Source organism: Vigna unguiculata, chromosome 3 (genome assembly GCF_004118075.2).
Source record: "Vigna unguiculata cultivar IT97K-499-35 chromosome 3, ASM411807v1, whole genome shotgun sequence".
Classification (NCBI taxonomy): domain Eukaryota; kingdom Viridiplantae; phylum Streptophyta; class Magnoliopsida; order Fabales; family Fabaceae; genus Vigna; species Vigna unguiculata.
This window is the reverse complement of record NC_040281.1, coordinates 13,537,244-13,548,891: the sequence shown is the minus strand read 5'-3', so window position 1 is coordinate 13,548,891 and position 11,648 is coordinate 13,537,244. Positions and strand designations below refer to the sequence as shown.

At 34.9% G+C, this 11,648-nt stretch overlaps 2 protein-coding genes across 2 annotated transcripts; one reads left to right on the top strand and one right to left on the bottom strand.

Moving 5' to 3' along the window:
- The first annotated feature begins 318 nt into the window (after positions 1 to 318).
- LOC114178063 (SEC1 family transport protein SLY1) lies at positions 319 to 2,746 on the top strand. Its single transcript, XM_028063752.1, has 2 exons — positions 319 to 474; positions 567 to 2,746. Exons 1-2 carry the CDS (start codon positions 444 to 446, stop codon positions 2,405 to 2,407), a joined length of 1,872 nt encoding a protein of 623 aa, XP_027919553.1. The 5' UTR covers positions 319 to 443; the 3' UTR covers positions 2,408 to 2,746.
- A 3,810-nt stretch (positions 2,747 to 6,556) lies between these two features.
- LOC114176557 (pentatricopeptide repeat-containing protein At1g62260, mitochondrial) lies at positions 6,557 to 9,778 on the bottom strand. Its single transcript, XM_028061632.1, has 3 exons — positions 7,609 to 9,778; positions 7,439 to 7,495; positions 6,557 to 7,148 (listed from the first exon to the last, which is right to left on the bottom strand). Exon 1 carries the CDS (start codon positions 9,707 to 9,709, stop codon positions 7,787 to 7,789), a length of 1,923 nt encoding a protein of 640 aa, XP_027917433.1. The 5' UTR covers positions 9,710 to 9,778; the 3' UTR covers positions 6,557 to 7,148; positions 7,439 to 7,495; positions 7,609 to 7,786.
- Positions 9,779 to 11,648: the final 1,870 nt, after the last annotated feature.

Here is an 11,648-nt window from a genome sequence, read left to right as displayed (position 1 = left end):
ATTTATAATAATTCAAATAAAAACTTAATCTTTTTTTCTTAATTAATTATAATGTTTAACAAAAGAAACTGAAAATTGCAATTAAACGTGAACTAATTCGTACCGGGAGAGTAAAGAAAATGGCGGTTGTTTACTAAAATAGTGGTGGTAAAAGTTTTGGAAAAATACTTATCCAGATTTCCTTGACAAAGAAGTCTTAGACAAAATAATAATAATAATAATAATATCTGTGACAATATTTTAAATAACAACAAAATTGGTAGTATTAGGATAGCTACTTAACGTTGAGCAAAATTAAAAAAATATAATAATAATAAAAAAAAAAGAGTTGAATAGAAATAGGTGTAAGAAGAGGAAGAGAGAATGCATAGTGTATTTATATCTGAATCCAGATCCACCACCGTTTCAGCAACCCCAATTCCCATCGCTCCGCCGTCACAGCCATGTCTCTGAATCTCCGTCAGAAGCAAACAGGTAATCACTCTCAATTCCGATCTCTGCATTTTCCGATTCCCAATGAGCCCCGTCGTTTCAATTGCCACGCTAACCATCCATTGGCGTTTCAGAATGCATCGCGCGCATGCTCAACCTCAACCAGCCGCTCAACGCCACCACCGGCACGGCCAACGAGGAAGTGTACAAGATCCTCATCTACGATAAGTTCTGCCAGAACATTCTCTCCCCCTTGATCCACGTCAAGGACCTCCGCAAGCACGGCGTAACCCTCTACTTCCTCATCGACAAGGATCGCAAGCCCGTTCACGACGTTCCGGCGGTGTACTTCGTCCAACCTAACCAATCCAACGTGCAACGCATCGTTTCGGACGCGTCTAAAGCACTCTACCAGAGCCTCCACCTCAATTTCTCCACCTCCATCCCCCGGCCCCTCCTCGAAGACCTCGCCGCCGGAACCCTAAACTCGGATTCAATTCAGCGAATCTCCAAGGTCCACGATCAGTATCTGGAGTTTGTAACCCTAGAGGATAACCTTTTTTCGCTGGCCCACAAATCTTGTTATGTTCAACTCAATGACCCTTCTGCTGGAGACAAGGAAATCGAGGAGCTTGTTGAGAAGATCGTTGGTGGGTTGTTTTGCGTGTTGGCCACTCTCTCTGTTGTGCCGGTTATCCGCTGCCCGCGTGGCGGCCCTGCTGAGATGGTTGCTTCTGCGTTGGATCAGCGCATTAGGGATCATTTGTTGTCCAAGAATAATTTGTTTACAGAGGGTGGGAACTTTGTGAGCTCGTTTCAGCGCCCTGTGCTGTGTATTTTTGACCGGAATTTTGAGTTGCCGGTGGCTATTCAGCATGATTTTCGCTACCGGCCTCTTGTTCATGATGTGCTTGGGTTGAAGCTCAATAGGCTGAGTGTGCAGGGGGAGAAAGGTGGTATGAGGTCTTATGAGTTGGATTATGCTGATTCGTTTTGGGTTGCGAATGGATCGCTGGAGTTCCCGGAGGTTGCGGTTGAGATTGAGACACAGTTGAACAAGTATAAGAAGGATGTGGATGAGGTGAATAAGAGGACTGGTGGGACTCATGGTGCTGAGTTTGATGGGACGGATTTGATTGGGAACACGAAGCATTTGATGAATGCTGTGAATTCTCTGCCTGAGTTGACTGAGAGAAAGCAGGTGATTGATAAACATACGAACATTGCGACCGTGTTGTTGGGGGAGATCAAGGAGAGATCCCTTGATTCTTATGCTAAGAAGGAGAATGACATGTTGGTTAGAGGGGGCATTGAAAGGGGTGACCTGCTTGGTGTGCTCAGGGGGAAGGGAACAAAGATGGATAAGCTTAGGTTTGCCATCATATATCTTATTTCATCTGAAACCATTAATCAGTCTGAAGTAGAGGCTGTGGAAGCAGCTCTGAGAGAGTCTGAGGTTGATCCTGCTGCTTTTCAGTACGTGAAGAAGATCAAGTCGTTGAATGTTTCACTGGCATCAGCGAACTCTGCCAGCAGAAGTAATATTGTTGATTGGGCTGAGAAGCTCTATGGGCAATCAATTAGTGCAGTGACAGCTGGTGTAAAAAACCTTCTATCTAACGATAGGCAGCTAGCATTGGCAAGAACAGTTGAGGCCTTGACTGAAGGTAGGCCAAATCCTGAAACAGATTCATACCTTTCCTTTGATCCCCGGGCTCCTAAGTCTGGTTCAGGAGCAAGTAGCAGCCATTTGAAAGGACCATTTAAGGAAGCAATTGTGTTCATGATTGGTGGTGGTAATTATGTTGAATATTGTAGTCTGCAAGAGCTTGCACAACATCAGCAGCCTGCCAAGCATATTATATATGGAACAACGGAAATTCTAACTGGAGTCGAATTTGTAGAGCAGCTTACGTTATTGGGGCAGAAGATGGGTTTGGGCAATGTTGGTTCTAGTTCTACCTCAGCTCAGTAGTTCACAGGTGAATGTATTCACATTTCAGTTTACCAAATTATTCTTTAGTGTGCAAAGGAAAACCCTCAGACACAAGAAAAGTCAATCTGCTTTTGTTTTTAATTGTCTATAAACGATGAAGGATTACGAGCCTTACACTGTTTTCTTGATTATACAGCTAGTGGATTGCATATTTCTTGGTAGTTTCCTGTAGCACAGCCATATATGCTTTGTCTTCAATGTAGTGGATAGTTTTTTGAGAAGCATGGTGCGCCATTTATGTTTATTTTCATTCTGTGAGATGTTTTGATTATTGAGAATCATTTTGTATTAATTAAGATTGATCTGTTTGACCGATTAGGGAGTTCCACCTTAATCATTAATGTTCAACTCTTATAATGAAGATATGTTTATTATCAGGCTGATGTCTTTTATCATTTTTATAATTTTTCTCTTTTGTTGTCAATCCTAACATCAAGTCAAAATCGACAAACTGTTTGATGGCACATTTGTTCTGCTGTCCTGTATTTTACCACCACTTAATGGATTATCATCTCAAAGAAACGACTAACTTTTTTGCATAGCAAGCTTATGATGTTTTGGTTTGAATATGCTTTAATTTGACTATTTCTATGTTTTTAAATGGACTGGTGAGAACGTCTTATTTTGTATGCATTGGATGCCATACGGTTAAAATAGAAATTCAGAACTTTCTCTCGACTCCTGACAAAAATATCAATTTTAGTTTTATTTGTTTAAATTTCGAGATCAGCTTTCCATGAAAACATTTTCTAAAGGAAATCCAAATTCGAAAAGTTTCAGCCTACCTCTTTGTTTTCATTCTTAACAAACCAAGTTCATGCTTCTCGCTGTCAATATCTAACCCCATTTGCTTCCCTCTGCTCTTCTGCACACGTGTTCATTCCCATCCCTCATCTGCTGTGCACAAAAACTCGAAGTGGTCTTTGTTTTCTACTTTTCTATCCTTTTTTTTTTTTCCTTTTTGCCTATTTCCTGTTTTTTCTTATTTGTGTTAGATTCATATCTTCTCCTTGGTTTCCAAACTAAAAGTTTTGTCCTCCCTCTTTTTCTTGTATGTCATTTTTCTGTCTATTTATCTCTATTGTTTTTATATCATTATAGAATGATATATAATGGGTCTATATTTTTGGTTGAGTGCTAGTAACAATATATTATTAGTTAGAATTTATTGAAAATTACAATTTTTTTGTGGTTCTCATTTCTCATATGATGATTTTCCTGATTTACAAATGAAACGTGTTAAAATTTGATTTCTAATAAATTTCAACCAATAGTAAAGAGAGTATTAGAGGAAGTATTGTTAGCATAGCTGATATTTTATTTCATTTTAAAGTTGATCCTTAATTCTCCATTTTTCGATTTTCAGTATATTATTTTCCTCTGTTCAAAGATCACTGATTAATAATAATAGGTATTTGTGGGAGTTGCAAGTAAAAGTAGTGATTTAAATATCAGTTAGTGCAATTAGGGTGAGTTGCTCTGTTGTGGAGGATTCCTGTTAGGAAAGGTTTTTCCCCCTCATTGATTGTTTGATTAAAATTTACTTAGCACAATTGCATAAGTTTTAAAAGCTGTGGTGTTATGTGGTTGTTGCACTTTAAATGATAGGGAATGGATTAGCTTGAGCAACTGCTATTGGGCATATGTGCAGGGGATAATTCTTGACTCATTTTTTATTCCAAGGGCCAGACATAACTATGCACCAATAAATTAATCCCTCAAAGTGGAGTTAATAAATAAATGAAAACTATGTTCAATTATATTCCTATAATATTATAATTTTGAGAAAAATAAATGTATTATTTTGAATTAGGAAAAATATTTATTGAAAATAAAACTATATCCAATTTTGAGAATAATACTATATCCATTTTTCAATACATATTTTGAGACCTAGCAAATGATTCATTGTTGGTTTGAGAGAGTTTCCAAAGGCATGGCACTGTTAGAATGTGTATTCTGTCGCATGAAAGGATAATTAATACTTTTTGGTTGAAAGACTCTGTTGTTCATCTAAGACTCGCATGCAACCATGTGTAGGGTGTTATGAGTATTTTGTTTTCTTTTAAGTAACTGATATAATATGTCATATGCAACTATGTCTGGCAACCAATATTTTATGCATAGGGGAAATACATGTTTGTGATTTTTTTTATTCTTGGAGTAATACTGGTATCCCTTTATATTAATTTAACTTTATCTTTGCGAAAAATGGAAAGAAATAAATAGGAAGTTAAACAAAAAGAATGGTCAAATAAGTTAAACAAAAAAGAAATAAATTCAAGGCAAACTAAAATTTTTCCAGTGGTAAATTAAGTCTCAAATACAATCTGCAATCTGCCAGTAGGGTGAGTCAAGTAAGTTTTTATGAGATTATCATGACAATGGTGAATATTGTAAAGAAAATATAATCCTATATGAATTTGAAGAAACTTCTTTTAGAGACATTATATCTTCTAGGGGTGAGCAAGAATCGGTTTGGGTCGGATTCAAATCCAATTATCTCAATCTGACTCAATCTGAATTTGAAAATTTAAAATCACATCCGACCAATTATTGTCCCGAATTAGTCGGATTCAAGTACGATTATATACGAATGGATATATCGAGTTATCTAAATAAAAGAGAATTTTTTTAAGAAAGACGAAGAACGGTAACAGAGAAAAATAGCTCGTGCAGGGTGGAGGCCATGGAATGGTTGACTACATCTTTGCTGCACTCCTTCTCAGATCCTCAAAGTTTCTTTCCTTAATCTATAATTTTTTATTTTCCTAAATAAAGAGGAACCAAAACAACCACAGGTAGCCACACATTAAAGAAATAAACGAACAAAAAAGGAACCAAAGCAACGGTGGCCACCAAGTGGGAAAAACCCTAACGCCCTCCACCACGGCGACATCGACAGCAATAGCGCCACTACCGTCTCCCATAACATCGACAGTAACGACACCACCAATAATCAAAAAGATTCGACACCAAGAACATCCTTCAGAGTGATGAAGGGCACAAAAGAAAAATGAAGGAGGAGAGGGAAGGAGTGAGGGCTACCTTCAGAGTGACGAAGGGCATGGAAGAAAAACAAAGGATGAGAGGGAAGCAGTGCGACGGGATAGAATTAGGTTAAAATAAAATTTGAATTTTTATATGTAGCTGATTCGGGTCGAGTATCCATGAAATTAAAAATTAAGAATCATATCCGACCGCAACGATCCGTTTTTATCTGAATATTGTTATCCATTACAACCCGACCCGTCTAAAACTAATCCATTAACAACTTTTTTTCTCGGGTCGGGCAGATTTGGACTGGCCCGCATAATATGCTCAGGCCTAATATCTTCCACAAATCTTTTGTTATGGGTGTGGTTAAATTTTTATCAATTGAATGCTTATAAACATCTTTAAAAAAAAAATAATAAAGATGTTACTTAGAATCGAACTTATTGGAGATGATGTAAAAAGCATTTGATTCTTCTCATGACTAGATCCAATCTCCTAGTCCCTGTGGAAAGGAAAAAGAATTTCACGTTCTAGTGTCTATGCATTCACAATTAAAGGTAAGAAGTACTAAAAAAAAGAAAGTTCAGGCAAATAATAAAAGAAAAGATTAAATATATTTTTGGTCTCTTAACTTTCAGTGAATCTTGAAATTAGTCCATTTTGAAACTTTGAATCAATTTAGTCTTTCATCTTTCGAAATACGTAAATTTAATTATTTTAATCAAATTTTGTTAATTTATTTGATGTTTCATATGCATTCCAAGATTATATTTGAGTTATTTATACTATTTGACACATTTTTGCTTTAATGTTAAGTCAAATACTATTATGAAATGCGCTTGAAATGTCAAATAAACTTAACAAAATTTGATTAAAAACACTAAATTTACGTATTTCAAAAGATGAAGGACTAAATTGGTCCAAAATTTCGAAATGAACTAATTACAAAATTCACTGAAAGTTAAGAGACAAAAACATATTTAATCCTAAAAAAAAAAAAATACCTGAAATAAATGATTGAGAACTTTGTAATAACACATTCATCCGTGAGCCTCTAGGATTTAAGTAGTATTTATAAATTTCATCATTTATTACTAAGTACAATTTTGATATTTATAGAATAAATTCTAGTCACTCATAACTTTCTAACTTTAAATAATTGTCACCATTGATAATTCTGATTTTTGATCTCTTCCATTAACGAGTTCCTGAACTTGATTCTTCAAAATCCCCACTTTCTAACAATCTTATCATAAGAAACATCACTGAAAAATCGAAACCTGTGGGAGTTAAAACATACTTCATAGAATGTGATGATTTGCAGAAGAGTGTCGGATACTAAGTTCAGCCCATTATAAATTTCATCCATAATACTTTGTAGCTGACAGATTTTAACTAATAATTTTGGAGAAACAAAATAATATATTCAAACTAAATATAATGAGTGTCCTATGTACAAATTTATTAGAGTTTAGTCTGTACCGGTTACAACGTAGGGTAGTGGAATTTTTTTTACTTCACCTCGTTTTTAAAGTCTGCCACTCCTTTCCAAGTATACACTGGTTCAGCAACCTCAAAGTCACTTAAACTTCCAAAATATTGGTTTGTTAGGTCAAACTTCCGACGCACTTTACCAGTGCCAAATAGAGCCACATAGAACATTTCATGGCAGACAAAATTCTTTTACAGGTAGGAACAAGTGACGCCTTCAGCATATGGAAGACTGATCCAATGAACGCACAAACAAATAATATTGTTAATAATAATACTATATATCCAATTTCGTAAAGGGTGCTGAATGCTTAGAAAAAATAAATCAGTCCTCAAAACACTTATTTGCATTATGTTTTCCATCTACATTCTATTCTTATGTAAGGCAATGCAATCATGAAATTGTTATTCCAAATGAAGTTAATCACGGGATCAACATCTTGTAATAAGGTTACACACATATCATCATCATCATAATAAAATATTTATTTGAGGATCAACTAAAAAAATAGTAACACATACCTAATCTTCCGGCCAGCCAAAGTAGAAATCACGTAATGTTGACACTGGCAAATTGATCTATTAAAAAAAACAGAAAATAAGCTGAGATTTATGGCAGCTGATACCACTACGCTACTAATTCACAAAGTTAAGTTCATCCAAAAATAAAAAAAAAACCACCTCTTTCTTACCTCTGAATGTTTGCCAGAAGACATGTTTCTTCCCTTTCAAACCAATTATTCTACTTTAAAATCTGCTTAATCACAGTATTTGTATGGTTATGTTGAATGCGACCATCTCTAACACTAAAATTATCTGACATCTATTGTAGACTGAAGATTTCTAAAACAATAAAGTTGTCACCGGCAATCAGTCTACCCAACTATATCCTGCTTGCTTCTTGACATTCTTTTCTTCCATCAAAACTCTCACACGCTCAGCATCTTCCCATTGTCTTAAATTAGCATACATGTTATATAACAATACATACGGAGCTGAACTTTCTGGTTCAAGTCTGATCAAAGCATCAGCTGCTACTATGGCCAATTCTACATTATTATGAACTCTACAAGCACTTAGTAATGCACCCCACACAGCCTTATCTGGTTTAAATGGCATGGTGTTAATCACATCCATAGCTTCCTTAAGCTGCCCCTGCCGTCCCAAGATGTCCACAAGGGAGGCAAAGTGCTCAACCCGTGGCTCAATACCATAGTCGGTAACCATGGATTTGAATTGTATCCTCCCTTCTTCAACTAGTCCTGCGTGAGCGCATGCATTTAAAACCGAAATGAAGGTTATATAGGTAGGGTGAATTTTAAGCCTTTTCATCAGTTTGAAAAGCTCTAAGGCTTCTGCCGCTAAGCCATGAGATGCATAGCCTCCAATCATTGCATTCCAAGTGATCACATCTTTATAAAGTTTTCTCTCATTAAATACAGTGCATGCATCAAGTATTGACCCACATCTCGAGTACATGGTAATAAGGGAATTATTTATCGGTGAATCAGGAAGAACAATCTTCGTGACAAGCTGATGTATCTGCTTGCCTAGGTAAAGATCCACCAACCCAGTACACACACTGATAACTGATGATAATGTGTGTTTATCTGGTCTCTCTCCCTCAAGCTGCATCTGAGAAAATAGCCTAACAGCACCTTTATAGTCTTCATTTTTCACATAACCAGCTATCATCGTATTCCATGAGATCAGGTTTTTGTGGGGCATCTTCTCAAAGAAATATCTTGCAAGATTCAAGTTACCGTTCTGCGCAAACCCACAAACTATCGAATTCCATGAAAGTACATCAGGACTGGGCATTTCCCTGAAAAGCTTTGAAGCTTCATCCATGTTCGAGATTTGAACATATCCACTGATCAGAGTGTTCCAAGAACAGGTATCACGCTTCACCATCCTATCAAAGAGTTCCCTGGCAGAGACTATGTCTCCCGCTTTCACATAGGACATCATCATTGAATTCCATGAGACCACATTTCGCCTGAACCTCCTTTGATCCTTTTCACCACCACCTCGATCATCTGGAATCTCATCAAAAAGGCGCCGAGCTTCTTCCACATGACCTCTTTGACCATAACCTGCAATCAGGGTGTTATAAGCATGCACCAAATTATCCTTACCACCATCATCACCACCAAATTCGTGCAAAATCCCAGCAGCCATGTCCAATTCACCGTTTCCAACAAGCCCTGAAATAAGGGCACTAAGAGAGGCCGAATCATGCTCAGGCATCGTCTTAAAAAAACCAACTGCCAAATCCACATCTCCATTCAGCAAGAACCCAGTGATCACAGCATTGGAGGACACAACATTACGCTCCGGCATGGCATTGAAGAGCTTCAAAGCCTGGTCCATCCTGCCATTTTTAGCATACCCACTGATGACCGTGTTCCAAGAGACACAATCTCTCTGGGGCATTAGCTCAAACAGCTTACGTCCTTCCTCAATGAACCTACTTCCACGACACGAAAAGTAACCCGAAACAATGAGATTCCAGGACACGATGTCCCTTTGGGGCATTTCGTCAAACAACTGGCGTGCCTTGACAATCTCTCTCCGATGCACGTACCCACTGATCATGGAATTCCAAGTAACAGCATTTCGGTGCTTCATGGAATCGAAGAGAGCTCTCGCTTCTCTTAATCTACCATTTCGAATCAGATTGGATATATATTTGTTGTGTTGGTGTAGCCCTGACGTGCAATAGGTACGGGTTAGAGAAGCTGAGGCATAACAACAGCTTCTTCTGCTTAATCTTCCGTACAAAGTAGCCATTAACAAAATCAAGACATTGAACAACGTCTGAGGTCAAGTTTCTACGATGTCATAATTCTTATTGGTAATATTACATCATAATAATATTTTTTATTGACAATAAAAAATCTCCTAAAACAAATTCTATTACGCCTTGAATACTTATCTTGATTCATAATTAAATACTTATTTAATAAATGGTTACGAATCACACAAAAAAAATCATATCACAGATCTGATGATGAAACTTGCAGAAATAAATTGTAGTAATTTATAAGCTTTACTAAGAAATTTATTGAAATGAACTATAATAAATATACAAAGAAAGTATGTTACTTCCTTAATTCAAATAATTATTTAAAAAATTCATCTAAACAGTTCTTAATTTTATAAAATTAAACATAATTGTTTTATAAGTTCTTTAGGTTTATTTTAATAAGTTCCAAATAAAAAATAATTTATCTCAAATTGAATTGAACGAAAATTTTCAATTCCTTTTATCAATGACAGCATTTAAAAATATTAGTATTCAGGGACGGAACTACATTGTGACATAGGGAAGCCACGGCTCCCCCAATTTTTTTTTGAATTTTTTTATATATATTTATATATTTTTTAAAATTATATTTATATATTATTTATATTAAGTTTATAGTACGAAAAATTATAATAAGAGATAAAATAAAAAAATTTAATGGAGACATTGTTTTATAAAAAAAGATTAGGATTTTTATTTCTGGCTATAAGATCTTTCCACCATATAAATTATCATGAAAGTGTATGAAAAGAAATAAATACAAAGAGATAGATTGAAAAATAGAGGTTGAGAGACACATAGATTGAGATTGAAGTATACATTCTTGCATGATTTCTCACATATCAAGGTTAGTATCTTATTATGATTTATGTATATTAAATTTATTATTCTTTTTAAGATGTTTCTCCCAAATTAAGTTTATCTCAAATTAATATAAATCCTAATTATGATTTTTGGGATTCTTTTATGAGATTGGTATGAACCCTAATTATAATTTTTCCCAAATTTTAGGGATTTTGTGTTTTTCGTTGCCTATGGTAATTTTTTTAAGTTTTGAATTTATACCATGTTGCTTATTTAATTAAAGTGGTATGAGTTTTGTTATGTTTTGCACTATGATAATTATGATTTGTGAATATAAATTTTATTTTTTCTAGATAGGCGAGGGGTGATAAATTTATATTAGAAAGATTATAATAAAAAAATTGATTCTTTTTTTTAAAGAGGAAGGTATGTGATAAAGATGAAAAATTTTTTTTATCTAAAATGGTATTCATGGTTTGGTATCATGATATAATAGTGAATGATAGTAATATTTTTTTTGAATTCTACTATTATGTGTGCTTGTTTTAAGCAGAGGAAATGAAGAGAAACGATGAATAGCATTTTTTTTCTAAGTAAAAACAAATTATATATAACAAATCTAATTTGGCACCCCTATATTTTTTTTCCAAGTTCCGCCACTGTTAGTATTATTCTTTTGCATAAATTTAAAATAATCAATGTTTAATATAATTAAATATTTTCAAGAAAGTTTTAATTTTTTTATTAAAGTTTCTATAAGCATAATATCAATTAAATATTGTGTATGTTTCTTCTATTTTCTTGATGTAAGTTGGCTTACATTTAACATTTTTATACATTTTTGTAGTCTTATACTACGTATATACTTGTTTGACAATAGATGTATTTATGAAAAGTAAAAGAGGTTTGATCGTCTTTTTGAAACATTCATGGAAATTAATATTTTTGTTAAACTTGGGTGACTAATATGATAATGTTAAGGATTTATTAGATGAATAACTTTTTGTATTTGGTAGATCTTTTACTGTCACTTTTAGAGGTGTTAATTTTACAGTCCCAAAAGTCCTCTCTCAAGTGGGTTAGGGTCAGGTCTAAGGTTGACCCACTAAAATACTTTAA